General features: G+C 35.2%; 8 protein-coding genes across 8 annotated transcripts; 5 read left to right on the top strand and 3 right to left on the bottom strand.

Annotated features, from left to right (window-relative positions):
* Positions 1-275: 275 nt before the first annotated feature.
* Positions 276-5,390, top strand: TpMuguga_02g00538 (Sel1 repeat family protein; the record flags this gene model as incomplete). Its single annotated transcript, XM_760011.2, has 3 exons — positions 276-515; positions 662-3,557; positions 3,706-5,390. The coding sequence occupies exons 1-3, from the start codon at positions 414-416 to the stop codon at positions 5,388-5,390; spliced, it is 4,683 nt and encodes a 1,560-aa protein (XP_765104.1). The 5' UTR covers positions 276-413.
* A 110-nt stretch (positions 5,391-5,500) lies between these two features.
* Positions 5,501-7,120, bottom strand: TpMuguga_02g00537 (5'-3' exonuclease N-terminal resolvase-like domain protein; the record flags this gene model as incomplete). Its single annotated transcript, XM_760010.2, has 3 exons — positions 6,046-7,120; positions 5,838-5,965; positions 5,501-5,740 (listed from the first exon to the last, which is right to left on the bottom strand). Exons 1-3 carry the CDS (start codon positions 7,088-7,090, stop codon positions 5,501-5,503), a joined length of 1,413 nt encoding a protein of 470 aa, XP_765103.1. The 5' UTR covers positions 7,091-7,120.
* Positions 7,121-7,338: 218 nt separating this feature from the next.
* TpMuguga_02g00536 (uncharacterized protein) lies at positions 7,339-9,662 on the top strand (the record flags this gene model as incomplete). The annotated part of the gene is made up of 16 exons (XM_061305404.1): positions 7,339-7,455; positions 7,520-7,629; positions 7,700-7,733; positions 7,764-7,821; positions 7,884-7,981; positions 8,028-8,118; positions 8,215-8,270; positions 8,314-8,365; positions 8,396-8,402; positions 8,438-8,630; positions 8,768-8,875; positions 8,906-8,947; positions 8,984-9,080; positions 9,146-9,382; positions 9,411-9,546; positions 9,606-9,662. 15 exons carry the CDS (start codon positions 7,339-7,341, stop codon positions 9,458-9,460), a joined length of 1,350 nt encoding a protein of 449 aa, XP_061161372.1. The 3' UTR covers positions 9,461-9,546; positions 9,606-9,662.
* Positions 9,663-9,800: 138 nt separating this feature from the next.
* Positions 9,801-11,254, bottom strand: TpMuguga_02g00535 (uncharacterized protein; the record flags this gene model as incomplete). Its single annotated transcript, XM_760008.2, has 1 exon — positions 9,801-11,254. The coding sequence occupies exon 1, from the start codon at positions 11,022-11,024 to the stop codon at positions 9,801-9,803; it is 1,224 nt and encodes a 407-aa protein (XP_765101.2). The 5' UTR covers positions 11,025-11,254.
* A 330-nt stretch (positions 11,255-11,584) lies between these two features.
* TpMuguga_02g02370 (uncharacterized protein) lies at positions 11,585-12,680 on the bottom strand. The gene has a single exon (XM_061305563.1). The coding sequence runs from the start codon at positions 12,543-12,545 to the stop codon at positions 11,628-11,630; it is 918 nt and encodes a 305-aa protein (XP_061162145.1). The 5' UTR covers positions 12,546-12,680; the 3' UTR covers positions 11,585-11,627.
* Positions 12,598-13,210, top strand: TpMuguga_02g02190 (uncharacterized protein). The gene has a single exon (XM_061305535.1). It carries the CDS (start codon positions 12,791-12,793, stop codon positions 13,157-13,159), a length of 369 nt encoding a protein of 122 aa, XP_061162144.1. The 5' UTR covers positions 12,598-12,790; the 3' UTR covers positions 13,160-13,210.
* Positions 13,211-13,581: 371 nt separating this feature from the next.
* Positions 13,582-14,958, top strand: TpMuguga_02g00534 (uncharacterized protein). Its single transcript, XM_760007.2, has one exon. The coding sequence runs from the start codon at positions 14,005-14,007 to the stop codon at positions 14,899-14,901; it is 897 nt and encodes a 298-aa protein (XP_765100.1). The 5' UTR covers positions 13,582-14,004; the 3' UTR covers positions 14,902-14,958.
* A 195-nt stretch (positions 14,959-15,153) lies between these two features.
* On the top strand, positions 15,154-16,497 carry TpMuguga_02g00533 (uncharacterized protein). The gene is made up of 5 exons (XM_760006.2): positions 15,154-15,254; positions 15,325-15,800; positions 15,987-16,104; positions 16,257-16,330; positions 16,396-16,497. Exons 1-5 carry the CDS (start codon positions 15,199-15,201, stop codon positions 16,422-16,424), a joined length of 753 nt encoding a protein of 250 aa, XP_765099.1. The 5' UTR covers positions 15,154-15,198; the 3' UTR covers positions 16,425-16,497.
* The last annotated feature ends 5 nt before the right edge of the window (positions 16,498-16,502 follow it).

The following is a 16,502-nucleotide window of genomic DNA, read 5'->3' as shown; positions in this document are numbered from 1 at the left end:
CTAATTCATATTAACATCAGATTAAATTAAGTAAAATTAAATATATATTGAGGAATAAATATTAATTTAATGATCAATAAATAATAAGAAGATTATGTGTTTGATTAATATTCATTGATGGTGTAAATAAATAATTTATTCTACGAAATTTAAAAAATTTCATTGAATTTTAATAAAAATTTGCTTAAAAAATTGAACTTTCTTAAAATTATTTTTGTTTTCAAGCTCATCTTGGCAAGTCATGTGGTGACTGATGTGATTTCGAGTAAATCATTATTCATCTATTTTAAATCTTTCTTGTAAATTAATTTTAAATAAATATCAAAATGTTTTTAATTTCAATATTTTAATATCGCATAATCACTTTTTCAACTGAATAATGTTAGTTTTCGTGTAAATTATACCTGAAAATAATGATTAAAATTTTAATTTACTCCTTTCTAATTTTATTATCACACATTTGTCACTCGCATCCGTCAATCACTGAATACTACGACATTAACGAAGTTAACAAGGTTCTTTCTTACTCATCTTCCACTTATCCTCCATATTAATCCCATTTCTAGCCATTAATTATCATTATTTTACCATTAATATATATTTAATGATTATTTAAAGATATTTTATGCAATTTATTAAATTTAGTTTAATAAATGTTTAGTTATCGCAGCTTGAGCTTGAGAGATCTCACTTTGAAATAGCTCTACACTCGAATCTGCAGATTACCGAGTACGGGTTCTTTGACTTTTCACACCCCTTTAATGGAAGGTCGATAAGGATCGCAGGTATATTACTTCCTCGTGATATTGAGGTATACCTGCGCATACTATCCTCGCCAGTTCTCCATAATCCTCCATATAACATTTCACTGGGTCAGGATGAACGTTTGATGAGGCATCTGGGCTTTGTAAAGGGAGTGGTAAAGCTGCCACAAACTGGTGCAGCCTATGAAATAATAGAGCGGATTTTGAGGAACCAAGTGTCATCTTTAAGTAGGATAAAGGACCTTTATAGGCCTGAACAGACTTGGCCTACATATTTGGATAACAGAGCAGCCTACACAAATTTGTGGAAACATGCCACTAACCTGTTTGCAGTAAAATTATATCCAGTGGATATTACAAGGTATTACATTTTAAACGGTGAATTATACTATTTCAAGTACCAGATCTCATTTGATAAGACCAAGTTCCAGGATCTATGCCTAATTCTTGGATACTGGAACTTCGACAACATCTCAATTCCAGACTATTTGATAAAGGAATTTGACTTCGAGATTAGTCACCACGACAGGTCCAACTACCCTGAATCGTTTTTCTGCAAACTCTCTCAACAGGACAATGATTTAAGTAATAACAAACTTTACAAGAAGTACAACAAAGTTCAGACTACGAGTAATGAAAATTCAGACCTTGAGGAGTTTTTTGACCTGGACTTTGACAATTCGCTCTACAACTCTGAAAGCGACGCCGCAGAGGATTTAGATGATAATTTCACCGTACAAGATATTACTCACACAGTTTATAACCTTAATAATGGAGTAACTAGCTTTAAAAACCCAGTTGACACAGTTTTTACTAGTCATTTTTCAACCACCAGTCCAGCAAACCTTCAAAACAATTACAACACTAGTGTTGATCCTGATGCAATTCACCTTGATGTTGATAAGATCAAATCTCAACCATACCATAACAACTCAGTAAATTATTCTCCTGATTCACCACATGACAACAGTAACCCCTCACATGATAACAACTCGTCACGTGATAACGCTACAGCCTATAAAAATATCTCTGCACATACTACGTCTTCACCTGATGAGTTTGATGATAGATATAGAGTGTCCCATTGGGTTGGAGGGTTGAGTATGGAGCACGCGATGAGAGAGGAGGCGAAGATGGTGGCCAGAGTCCTGATAAAAATATTATATAAAGCGACTCGAAACATGATGAAGTCTCATAATATTGATATTTCGTCAATCCAGAGGGATAGGATAAAGTTATACAAGACAACTTTATACTCACCCTCCGTTAAAAAATTGAGGAATATGATTAATAACTCGAGGCTCCTGACTAATAAATATGACGGAATTCTACTAGACGAAGAGGCCGAGGAGATATTATTCGAGTCGGGCTCAAAGTATAAAGTGTATTGGAACTTCAAAAACGACTCGCTATATAATAAGAGGACAGTTTCAGACCGTTCAGCAGATTTATCGGAAAGATTTATCGACGACCTGCTCTTTGAGCCGAATAGATTTTACAACAGACTAATTAACATTTCTGGGGACTCGATAGATTTTAAGGAGGCTTATGATATCCTACTATCACTAACACAGGAAACCACTCCATACACTCCCAACCATATTTTCTCAAACCCGCAGAATTTTAATAGTGTTCTCGGAGTTAATAAGTATAAATATGTGTATAACAATGCGAATGTAAAATTTTCGAGAAGAATTGACACTATGGTCGGTAAGGTTTTGGAGCAGTATAAAAGTTTGCCTTCAAATACCAACAGTTTATTGAGAGGAAGAGCCAAGTGTTTAATGGCATTTTTGTATTTATTTGGTGTGTCAGATAGTAAAGGAGTTGTTAACTTTCCACACGGCTGGCCAAGACACATTAAGAAGTCAATGTCACTTTTAATTAGTGGAATGTCATCGCCGTGCGGACTTTGTAATACTCTGCTAGGGTTCCTAGCGTCAATTGGGTTCCCGCCAGTCTCCAACAACATGTACGCCTGGGAAACTAGGAAAAACGATGAGGAAACTACCGTGTATCAGTTGATTTCGGGGAATTTGTACAACTCATTCCTCAAATATTCCAGTGACGCTGTTGATATTCCCAATTTCGACTATATTGCCAGTAAATCCAAGAGTACCGACAAAGTTAAAGTTTCTAGTGACAAAACTGAGTCTGATTCTGGTGACAAACCCAACACAGGAGATTCACAAGATAAGGGGAAAACAAATGACACAGATGCAGATGTGTTGGTTGACAGAAGTGGTTACGACTTGCCGTTGTTGTGTTATTTGAGTGGCAGTTATAAGAACGATGAGTTGTCAAGTTTGGCGTATAGTTATTACATTCACAGTGGGATTGGGAACCCGAGTAGAACGTGCCAAAAGTCAGCTCAATCTTCAATTAACAGATCACCAAAGAATGTCGGAATGATGTGTTTAGAGGCGATACCATATGCAATTGAGTCTGCAAAATCATCAATGAAAAATAAACATGACCAGTTTCATGACACGAGCGACGAGTACAAGAGTAAGAGGTATGCCGAGTTTATTAAGAAGTTATCGCACATGGGAGACTCGGACGGTCTAAGGATGATGGGGGACTTTTATTACACAGGCCATGAACAGGCTGGAATTAGGCGAAATTACCAACAGGCAATTAACTTCTGGTCAAGAGCAGCAGAATCTGGTGATCCCTCCTCAGCCTTAGCAATTGCACATCATCACTTATCTAACCTTCAAACTGATGATTCAGGCCATTCTGCAGTTCAAGCCGAACGCTACCTCAGAATGGTCCTCAACTCCTCTTCACCAAGTATCACCTTAGATTAGTTATTTCAGTTATAGTTTAGTGTTTTAGGTGTTTAAAGTAGTAAATTTACCACTAATTTACCTATTTAGATGTTAACTTACCTATTAAGCTAATCAAATCTACAATATCCCACACCACATGCTGTGTTTAGCCTCGAGTGCGTTTAGTACTGCGAATTTTTACTTGTATCGACACGGTTTGGGTCAACCTAGAGATTCCGGAATGGCTGCTAGGTATCTACGAGAGTCTGCAGACAGAGGTGACGTGAATTCGATGGTTCTGATGGGACACGCATATGCGGGGATTCTGACAGACGTGACGCCGCCAGAGGGGAGGAACATTTTCATGTCATTTTACTACTACAGAAGAGCTGCGCAGTCTGGGAATATCGTAGGTCTTTTCAACTCCGCAGTTTTCACACTCCACGGCTATGACCTGGAGTACACCAGTGCTCTGGACAGGTGCAACGAGGCGTATAAGCTGTTTTCCAGGGTTGCTAGGATGGGCACAATGTCAACCACTCTTAAAGTGCTCTCCAAGAGGGCCAAGAATAATAATGACAAGATCGGCCACGTGCTGATGAATATGCTCCTGAGTGAGATGGGTGACTCTAACGCACACCGTGAGCTTTCTAAGCACTTTAAGACTAATTCGGTGTTCTGTTACACTGAGAGTCTTGACCCTGACATCACATCTCCCACCACACTCTTCAGCGCTAAAAACACCAGCAACGCCAGTAACCCAGTGACGTTTAAGAACTTCCAAATCATACAAGACTTAATGTCAAAGTCTAATATTTCAGATAGGGATAACACGTTTTATGACGCTCAGTCTGAGAGTTTAACTAGAGGCTCGACACTGGGTAACATGGGCGCCAATACTAACCTGACTGGCACTCTGACAAACACTTCACCCAGAGTTTCTTACCAGGATAGAAATGAGGTTAACAGACTTACTAGGGAAATTAGGATGTTAAACATGGTTAGAGTTACTGAAATGCCAGAGGATCCTGAAGTTGACTTACGATCAAGGGGGCTCTGGAACAGAGACGATAACCAAAACGTCTCCATTTTCGAAGCACTCATGGCTGGGAAAAATGCCAATTCTCCACCAAACGTTGAGAATCAAGATGGTATATCAGATTCCACCGTAAATAGTACTACAAATGGCCAAACCACTACAACTAAACAAAATCCCACCACGCCAAGCACCACAAAACCACGTCCAAACAATTCCTACGTATCAAACACTGACGAATCTGTGGTCACGGGAATGTTCGAGAGCGAACATGGAAAGGCAGAGTCAGGCGGTTGTTACTACTATTACAGTAGGAGAGGAGCGTATTCACCGCAGAATTCCACCCCGTTATTGCTGGCGGAAGCGCTTTTGAGTGGGAAGCCCTGGCTACCTTCTGAGGCTCTGTTCTGGGCCAAAAGGTCCAAGGAGTCTGACAGCTTAAAGGGCAGCTACATGTACGCCACGATGATGGAAGCGGGACTTGGCGCGCCTAAAAACTGTCAAGCTTCCTTCAAGATATTCAAGGAGTTTATGTCCAGTAAGTCACGAGGTGAGCGAATTCTAGGCCTGGTGTGCATTTTAAGGAATAAAATCATTAGTAAAGTTAGACACCCTCACTTTCTGTACACTTTCCTGGTCAAATTCCTCTATGACTCTTACGCATATAATAATATCACACACTCGTCTTACACGCCCTGTGATTACACCTTTTTCGATTACGACCGAATTCCACCCTCCGGACTCAAGCTGCTCTCGCTCATTTACTTCCTCATTGTGCTCTTTACACTCGTTGTATACTTTAAAATCACCTCACACTAATTTTTAACACTTACCATAATATTTGATAGTATATTGCATACTATTTCCTATATGGATAGTATATTTACTACGTATCATATAGTACACTATTTAGTGTATTAGTGTTAGAGTTAGGGTTTGGTGAACATTGACCATTTGGAGGAAGCCTTTTGTAGAGAGAACATTTTCAGAAATTTAGAAAGCTGGCATGTTAAGGCATTAGATTTAACCAGTTGATCCATCGACTTTAGGACTCTAAGGTTCTTTTTCAGCTTTACTATGCTGTGAAACTCATGAGCCATCCTCACACTTTCTCTGTACTTTCCACCTTTACTACTCAATTTTGTAATCTCCTCACTCCTTAAAATGTCCTACACAAGAACTTGGATTTAACTGTAGTCGTAGGTAGTAATTGTGTCATAGGTAGTAGTTGTAGAAGTAAAATAACTATTTGATAGAGTTGGTTACATCGAAAGATTGATATTTTTGTATTAGTTTTGGGGCTGTTTTGGGTCCAATTCCCATAATTCCCGGAATATTATCCGCAGTATCTCCAACCAAAGCCAAATACTCGCTAAACCGCTCAGGGTCAATTCCTAACGAATTTTTAACAGATTAACCATTTAAAAGTGTATAGGTATATAACTAATGTTGTTGTTAACTAAATTGTTAGTACCGTATTCTTGTTTGACGGTGTGTTGGTTAACAATTCTGTATGATTTGTGCGGTTGTACGATTTTAACATTAACTTTATTTGCATCGTTTTCTGACAGTATTTGTAACAAATCCTTATCAGCAGTTACTACAGTAATGTCATATCCCCTGTAAACCTTATCATTTTCCACACTATTGTCTTCAGCCTTGAGGGGATAATCTCTATATGGAAGTGCTTGAACTGAATTACCCTTTAGCTCCTGAGAATACCGGTCAAATATTCCTCTCACTGCCTTTTGCATTGTCTCAGTACGGTGGAAATTCATGCTAGTTCCAGGTAAATTACTATTATTTAAAGTGGATTTTGGAGTTACAGATGAGTCGGCATTCTCATTGGGTTGAGATTTGGAATATTCTCTGAAGAAAGTGATCATGGAGGTTATAATATCATCAGCTTCAGTAGAGGGTTCAATGAAGACTGGAAGGCCTAAAATGGCGCAAAATTCCCTGATCCAGCCAAGTTGATTTCTAAGGGAATAAGAAACCACTTGCCTGTTAAGCTTATACTCAGGCCAGATATCACGTTTCTCATCATTTGCGCCTGGAGAATCAAACACAACTCCAATGTATTTGGGGTCAAACATACGATGAAGACGAGCTAAGGAATTCATAAAGCCCATCAGACAGCCGATGTCAGTGCCCTTAGAAGTCTTCAAATCTGGCAGAGCAAAGAAACACCTGTAAGCCAAACCCGTGCCATCAACTATCATCACACGGTCTGGAGCATTTACACTGTCAGTTTTATACCCCAAGTTTATACCCTTCAGAGTCGTCGAAATGTAACCCAGACCCTTTAACCCATTTTTCCAATTATAAACATTATTAACATTTTTACTCAAATATTTACTAATTTTATTATTTTTATTGTGTTTATTTTGTTTGTTATTGCGATGTTTGTTGTAGTTGTGTGTCGGTTGGATTCCATAGTTAAAATTAAAATTAAAAAAGTTTAAACCTTCAACTCCATTAAAAATTAATAAAAAATATATTACAAATTTTAATTTCATCACATATTATAAGAGTCATTTTAATACAATTTATTATTTGGTCAAGTGTAGTTGGGTAATCTTATTCCTAATAATATTAAAATTTTATAAATTTATTTGAATTTATGAAATAAAAAAGAAATTTGGTTTCATGTTTACTTGAAAAATTCCTCTAAAAATTCATTCATTTCTTCCTTTTTCTTACACATTTTCCTACACATTTATTCATTCTTATTATACCATTGAATATTATTATTATATTTGTTATAATGTATTCGTATGTGTATAATCGTAAGATATTTGGCGATGAGATTCCTCCTTCAATTGAGATCCGAAACAGCAGTAACAACATCTTGCCAAGATTTCTAAACCACAAACCATATCACGTTCCTACATCTAACACCAGATTTCATATTTATAAATGATATATTCCACTGAATTTGTGTGTAGAAAGTGGATTTGAGAGTGTTGGAGGAGTTACCGGCCAATTATCCAATATACTGTCGTGAGATTAGTGAAGTTAAGGAGATAATATTCGCTGATGAAATTGTCGCAGTCCTGTTCCAATCACATAATTACTTAATTTACTTATGCTACTATCACTTTACCCATAAATTTAATCAATTTTAGGATGAAATCTGGTCTAGCGAGGGCTTTTAATTTGGTAGTAATAATTTAAAAAATATTTTAAAAGATTTCCGGAGTATTAAAATGTGAATTGAATCCACACATCAACTCTATACACTTCCCATGTTCCAATTACACCTATTTACGCAGTACTATTGCTATATTAGGTGACTAAGAGATTACGTAGGTGTACATACCATAGTGTATAATAAGAAGAATGACACATTAATAATTGCTTATTCGTCACTTCCCTCACATTTGCAATGTAAAGTCATTTACTGCCACGTAATAATTTATTCACCTTCAAATAAACTCAATAAATACGTTATAGTGTTTGAATGAGGGGAAGATTAAGAGTCCCACTTTTAGCTTTAATTTCGAACAAGTAATACTAAGTCATCCAGCATACTTTGAATTCTGCGGTTCCTAATACCACTACGCATATACTCGCTTGTATATACTGTTATACACACTACTGTATATTACTTAGTTATAGTATAGTGTGTATAAGGGTATAGAGAATAATAAGAGGATAGCGGCAGCGGATTTAACTAATAATACATATAAATTTTGGGTAACGAATGCTGTACTGACTGTTACTAACTATGTAATTATAGGACATGATAACGTATACGTATTTATATGAGATAAAGGGAAGAGAGCGTCAAGGTAATGATGATAAATAATTGTATATTTCAGAGATACGGTAAATTAAATATAATTTTTTTAAAAGATTTCAAGAGTATCAGATGGACTTTTGGTCATGTTAGATCAACCTAACGATGATTACATTTCATTAAGTCTCTTCGACATTGAAAACGGTGCCAAATTGGTTCCCGCGATACCTTTATTTATTCTTCAGATTGACAGTATAATTAATATTATACCCAAAAAACCTCTGCAGTTTCTCGAACTACTCGTCTCACAAATCTTGGTATTATCTACCCAGTCACCCTGTTAACAGCGTTAACAGTACTACTGTATCAACTGTAAACTCTGTTAACAGTCTAAACAGTATAAATAGTGCCAACAATGTTGGCGATCATACATCATTGTATGAAATTTTTATAGATAAAGCAGGAGGGTCAGTTGTTTAGTGTGATTGACATCTTGAGAAATAAGAAGACCGTTGGACTAAACACGATTTATTTCAAGCCTCGGGGATTTGTATTCTTCGACGTAACCACAAACTGATTTATTTATGTCTAGGCGCCGTATGTGCCTCCGAATACCAAGTCTTATGAAATCAATGTAAGCCTTGATTCCGAGGGTTATATTGAATTTTAGTATACTCGAAGGTTCTTCACCATCTCCTCCAACTCCATTGAATTCTGGCAACTTTCTCCCACTCAGCTAACTCAAACCACATCAATCAACGTTCCAGGTACACTCGACCCTCCTACTCATTACAACAATTCAACTATGTTAATTGTGTTGAACGTCGCTTAGGAGTGGAGAATCCGGATTTATGTTGTCATTCTATAATGTCGGATATGTTTTGTATAAAATGCCTTGATCCTGATACGCTTACACGTGTTGAAAGCAACAGTGAATCCACGCCTTTAAATTCGCCTAAACTGATTTATCCATTTTCGCCAAGAAAAATCTCAATTTTGAACCATTTAAACAGGTTTTTGCGTGTTCAACATTCCACAGGGGTTTCCGTGTGTTTAACAGATTTTACAGGTTTTTTCATGTTTAACAGATTAATTAGGTTTCGTATTCAAGATGAAACGCTTAGAATTTACAAGTACTCAATTTTAATCTTTTCGCTTGGTGGAGAATACCTTGGCAAAATCCCAAATGAGCTTTACAACATCACTTCACTTGGTTGTTCACCAGATCTCAAGGTATTTCTACTCAGTTCCAACATAATTACAATTAAATTAACTTGGTAACAGTGGTTTAGATAATTGCATGTGGTTCCTCAGACGGTGTCGTAACGATACTTTCCAACAAATTTTAACAATCCACTAACCGTATAATTTTATACTCGTACTACCACTAAATTTGATCAATTTGACCCTTAATCTTATCATAACAAGTTATAAACTTTTAATTATCCCACTAATAACTTCATTAATTTTATCGGATATTAATGGGATTATCGTCTGATAACTCCTTCAAGAACTATTGAACATTCTTTTTCGCTTAGCTTGGTGATTAAATTCTTATGTCCCTCGGTGAGGTAATGTGTGATAGCTTCTTTTTCAGTGCGGTAAATTAACTTTTTGTCAATGTCGTGATATTCTACAGATTTAATTTTAAACCCGTCAGACTCATCGGATAAGAGTTTAAAGTTCGATAATTTAACCTTTTTAATTGTGATTTTCCTGTCAAAAGTGAATGAGATGCTATTTTTATCCGAGACTTTCAGCTCAATAACTTCATCTGGTATCACTGTTTCCTGGCCATTAAAGTCATAGAATGCTCTAATCGGCGGTATAGGAATCGTGTAACTAAGACTTTCATCAGGTAATGTAATGAGTAAAAAGCACTTTGGGAATCTTAAAATTAACATTGGGTTCACTTGGTCATTGAAGATACTGATTAACTTCGGACCGTCAACGGTACCTCGCCATTTAGGCACTCCGTTTAACGCTACATGGGTACAAATTTCCTTCCCAGTCAGTGTCGTAAGTGATCTGTCACCTTCACATTTTATCATTTCGTACGATGAAGGTCTCAGTGGGATTAAGCTACCGTTAGTTCCAGGTCTAGACAGGGTCAACTGAGCTCCAATACAGTTAATTATAATTCTGTCTGTGCCAGAAATTAGCTCAATTTTACTGTCGTAGCCGTTAAATATCATTTGATTCACCAGTCCAAATCCTGGCGTCAAAAGCACGTCAAAAAGTACATAACCTTCATATTTTATTTTAGCGCAGTCTTGTTTAAACGTAGTCACCAAGGTTTCATTCTCCTTGTATTGTTCATAACTCTCCGGTCCGATTTCTCGGTGGTATATGTCCAAACACACACACCTGTCCGGCTTAAATTTTTTCTCCATATTCATATAATTTACTCTCTCTATCCCTCGGCTATCCATACTTCTAACGCTGGGTTCTCCAATGGTTTCTGTAATTTTATCTGTAGTAATTTCTCTAGTGTTTTCTGTGTAATTTTCGGTAATATTTTTATTAATATTTTTAGTAAAGTTATTAATTTCATCAAGGTTAAGTTCATTAAAAAATTTGAGATCTGTAATGTTGTTAAGTTGTGGAAAATTAATTTCTGTAAAATTGTTGATTTCTGGGAGGTTGTCATTGTTACAAAAGTTGTATCGTTCATCCTTTCTATAACAGTTCATTCTACTCTTTTTTCTCATTAATCTTCTTTTCCAACCACTTCACAGTCACACGGTTCATATAAAAATAATTATCTCAGAAGTTTAAAAGGAGATTTAAAAAGTCAAGCATGCCAGAGTGAATAAAGTGAATAAAAGTTCCGGTATAAAGCGAGTTAATATATTATGCAGAAATGAGACAAATGGTTGATATAACTGAATATGCGGCAAGTTTAATGAAAAAAATAATAAAAAAACATGAGCAATTACCCCCTTAAAATACTTTTATATAATTAAAATATTATTTATGGTGTCGTAAAGGTGGATCTATTTTTATTTCATATTAGAGGGAATCTAATTTTAACCCATATCACATTTAAAATTAAAATTTATTATTTCGCACTCGTTATTATTTTAAACCACTACTCTATTCACGCTCTAGACTCATTCCAACACTAAATATGCACTTTCAGTCACCAATGATTCTTTTTTCACCCGCATCATCCAATCTACCACCAATTACCATTTTTTAAAATTTCAGACATTTGTGCAATTAAATTATTTATTAAATTATTTATATGATTAATTTATTTATATGGTTAAATTGTTTATTATATAATTTATTGAATAATTTGTGAGATTAAATTATTTAATTTTCTGGATAGATGTTCCCGTTTGGTTAATTAAAAGTTTGCATTTACTGAGCCATTGCCGGTATAAATCTTTATATGTCGGATCATTTACGGCTTTTTTGTACATTTCCACAATTTCCATCTTCTTTCCATCCTCAGGCTCTTCCCAGGGATTTGTACTATAATTCCACGGATTCTCGTCCATTATGTATCCAACTATCTCCAATTCATAGGTTCTAATATTTTGTGAAGTTATTAGCCTCAGCTCCTTCATTTCTGCAGTTTTGTCCATGAATTTACTCTTTGAAGTTTTGATTAGTAGGCGTAGTTTTTTAATGAAATCAGTTTTATTACTGAATTTGCACTTGCAAAATGACTCAACGCCGGCAGGAGTTGGCCTACTCTTAATGTCATAATTTATCGATTTTTTCTCAGATTCAGGTCTCAGAATGTCAATTGTATCCAAATTCAACTGTGATTTCACTGTGTCCACACGTTTATATCCCGTGGAATGATCTGATTTGATGTTCTTGACAAATCTGGTCTCCAGCTTGTGGAAGAATAAATCATGTGAGACTGCCATTTGGTACAAGTCACCGTATGTGAATCTTAATTTCCCGTAAGGATCAATGTTGATTAGGAGGTAAATTGACATTTTATCGTAGATCCAGTAGACTAGTTTTGACTCTACAAAGTCATTTGTGGTTGGGATTTCCGGGTTTGAAACTTGTTGTCCTAAGGTTGATTTTTTGAAGAACAAACGATCTCCAGATACTAGACCCTGTAGTTTCCGGAGAATTTCCTCCTTCTCAAGCTCTTTCTGAGTCTTATGCCTGGCACTGGAATGTACGGTTGCAGAGTACTCAGAATCCAAAGGTATAAAATCTGGAGAAATACCCTCAAAAACCTGAGAACCAAGCCCCTCAGCCATTAAATCCAACTAATTATACCCAACTTGGTAAATTTCATTTTTTCCACAGAATTATCAAAATATTAATTTCAATTATTAAATTAATTATCTACAATATGATAAATTATTTTTTAAAGTTATTTTAATTGGTTTGAGAGTTGTTGGAATCTAACCGAAAACACTACTTCCGCATCCTACTCTCATCAACACCAACACTGACACTATTAAAATAATAAAATAATTTAAATAATATTAAAATGATTTAAATGTTAATGAACAAAATAATAAAATTTAAACACACCAGCTCACACCATTTAACTCTTAACTCAGCAATCCCTGGACTGACCCTTACTACTACCAATTCCTCATCTAACAATTCTAAATTAACCTCTGTAAATCAATTTTCTACGTCAAATTCCTGTAAATTATCTGAGAATTCGGTTGAAATATCTCGAAATTTGATCGAGTCTGCGCTGGAGCTGAGGAATCAAAAGTTGCGAGAGTTAACGGTAAAAAATAACTTGAAAAAGTTAAGGTTGCGGGCGGTGAATTTATCGAGACCTCCGTTGATTTACGAAGGTCCAGTGTACCTTAACTACTGGCTCCGCAGACGCAGGAGCGGCGCCAGAAAGTAATAATCTGACACAAAATCACACTATTAATATTTTATCCAAATTATATAATAATATTGTTATATAATTATACTGTATGAATTTCTAGGGGTGAGTAAATTTGTCTGGTAATGTGTATGTGAGACTGTGGCTGAGTATGCATAAATGTAACAGATTTAGGAAGATAAAATATAGTGAAAATTTTAAAAAATTAAAAAATTGAAAAATTTGGCGATAAACGGGTAGTTGGAGTAATAGTGATGTGGGAAGGTTTAGCGGTGCTTTGCGGCTAAATTCAGCTGTGGCTTTTGAAATTCCAGCTGATCTGGTATAAATTAACGTAGTGTGATAATAATTCAAAGGTAAATCGGAGTATAACAGGAGTTAAGTGTTGATTATGTGGTACGTCTAAAAAATTCTCACTATCACACTGTTTTCTCAATAACATTATCCTTCACATTATTTTAACATCATTTGTCATATTTTTACACTTTGTTTATATAATCACGTTGTATACAATTGCCTTTTATCCACTTTTTACTTGTTCTAAAAATTCCACTTTTCGCTCCCTCAAACCCTGATCTTGACTTCTTTTCCACCCTTCTCATTATCTCACAATTGACATCTTTATTCACAACTGATTTTATATTTTAGTTTTTCCTTTTTTTCTCAATTTATTTCATTATTTTACTTTAAAAATTATTTTTCTCTGTTAGAAAATTTTGAGGATATTTTTAATCTCACTTGATACTGTTGAGGATTTGGTAATTTCCACTTGTCACACAAATTCAATTGCTTTTTTCTCAATATTTTACGATTAAATTATGAAAAATCTGGGAATTTAGTGATTTTGACGAGGATTTTATTCTATGAAGGTGAACTGGGAGAGCTTTTCTTGTCTACAATTGTACAACAAATACTCCACCAAATACAGAAAAACACCCTCTGACATCGTTAATCATATTCTCTCCTACCTTAACACGCATAATATTACTGAGTTTAGTGATTCTGAGGGCATGGATCCCGAATATACTGAGGGTACTGATGGCATGGAAAAGAGGAAACTAAATCACACAAATAACCCTAAAATAAATAAAATACGTAAAATAAATTATACACAAAATGTAAACTATTTCAATGGTACAGAATCTGACACTACCCCTGAAACTACTCCGGACTCAAGCCCTAGAGCTACTCCGGGCTCTACCCCTGAGAACACTCCTACTGAAACTCCATTGACGAATGGGAGTGACTTAATATTTGATATGAAGTATTGTAGTTTACAGTTGCCGATACCGCTGGAACTGTATGCCGAAGACGACACATACACACTGGAAACTGACCAGGACGAGTTAATAAGAAATTTTGACATTTGTTATGACGAGGAGTTGGAGAGTAATTTGATACTGGCTGAGCCATTCCGTTTTTTATGTAAAGTTCACATCACATTTGATGACCAGTTTGGGCATCAGTGGTGTTGCTGTTACTTTGACGCCAGGGGTAATTACACCAAGAAAAGATTCAACACATCGGATCTACAGTTTGACACGGCGAAAATGCTAGCGCACAGGTGCAAAGAGGCGGCGGAACACTCGTTTCATAACATCTGGATCCTGAAACATAAAAACGAACTCAACCAACCAATCCCAAACAATCTCACAAACTCTCTCATTAATATTATTCACAGGGTTAAAACAGAATTAAACTCACAACAATGCCCAAACTGCTCCATCAACAATATCAAACACATACTTCACAACCATTAATTTTTTCAAGTAAATTTATTCATTATTATAATTATTTTATTTTTAATGTGTTTTTTGGGGGTTTTGGAGGAAATTTTGGGAATTTTGGTTGATTTTGTGATTTCATGAATTTTTACACAATTTCAAAATTCTCAGCACATTCGGTAGAATAATTAATAAAAATTCAAGATCTTTGAAAATCTAATAAAATAACTAAAATATCTGAAATTTATTTAAAATTTATTTGAAAAATCTGACTAGACACTTTTTAAAATTCCCTACAATTTTATATAATTATTTTTTTTATTTACTTGATTAATGCAAGAAGATTCCTTCAATAATATTTCCAAACATGATTTACACAACGCTATACGGTAAAACTTATCAATTCTTATTATTTATTATATTTAAATTAATTTATTTGATTAATTTGGTTAATTGTAGAAAGATAGTGAGGAGTGACAATTTATCGGATTTGACTGCTGGTGGCGTGCGTAAGAAGTTATCGGATTACTTTAATACACCGAGAGAGTACATGGACACCAGAGCCCAGGAAGTCAGCTCACTCATCAACGAAGTTCTCAGAGAAATCGCCATCTCCTCAGACATTACAAGTAACTCCAGTAATAATTCTACCGACTCAGTACACGAGGATGATTTACTCAAACTTAACACTGAGAACACTAATCATAATAGTACCATGAATACCGTCAAAGGTGATACCACTCTAAAGTCTGATAGTACCTTAAAGGTAGATACGGTAAAATCCGATGTTAATGTGAAGACAGATACGGTAAAATCTGATGTTAAGGCGAAGAGTGGGAAGGTTGAATCACCAGTGAAGAGAGAACGTGAAGAGAGTTTACAAAATGAGTCATCGGAATCCTTTGAACCTCCCAGAAGAGTCTCAAGATTACAACGTACAACATTATATACCCTTAACTACTATACTATACTGTTAACTACTGTAGACCATTGTTAACTACTGTTATATACTTGGGAAATCGCAAAAAATTTAAAATTCTCAAAATTACTAAAAATAATTAAATCTACTAAAAATTCTAAAAATAATCTAAATTACGTAAAAAAGTTAAATTATTGCATAGGTGACATGATGACGAAGGATTTCTTTATGAAGAATGCCAAGAGTATTGAGATCAAGCTACAGGAATCCGATCCCATTTTCGCAATCCCGAGACTCTTCTCAACCGGAAGCTGCGGCTGGTAATACCAACACCATTTACACTATTTTACACATATTAACTTAATTTTACACATCTTAACATAATTTTACACATCTTAACATAATTTTACACATCTTAACATAATTTTACACATATTTACACAATTTTTACATAATTAAAATAATTTGTTAGGAATTGTAATGGTAAAATTAAGCTTAAAATTGGTGATCAAGACGTCTACTGCCAGGTCGGATTTAACTGCACCGGTAACTCACTAATGCATTTTACACATTTTCATGATTAGTTTACACATTAACACATTTATTTTTAGTGGTTGGAAGTAAGAACTGGGCCGACTAAAATTTTATCCCAAACTTTCAATTTCCAATTTAATAATTTTAATTTTAATTCTTTCAATATTTTTTCCCAATTTTTTAT

Source organism: Theileria parva, chromosome 2 (assembly GCF_000165365.1).
Source record: "Theileria parva strain Muguga chromosome 2, complete sequence, whole genome shotgun sequence".
In the NCBI taxonomy this organism is placed as follows: domain Eukaryota; phylum Apicomplexa; class Aconoidasida; order Piroplasmida; family Theileriidae; genus Theileria; species Theileria parva.
Note: the sequence above shows the minus strand (reverse complement) of the source record. Positions and strands in the feature narration are given on the sequence as shown.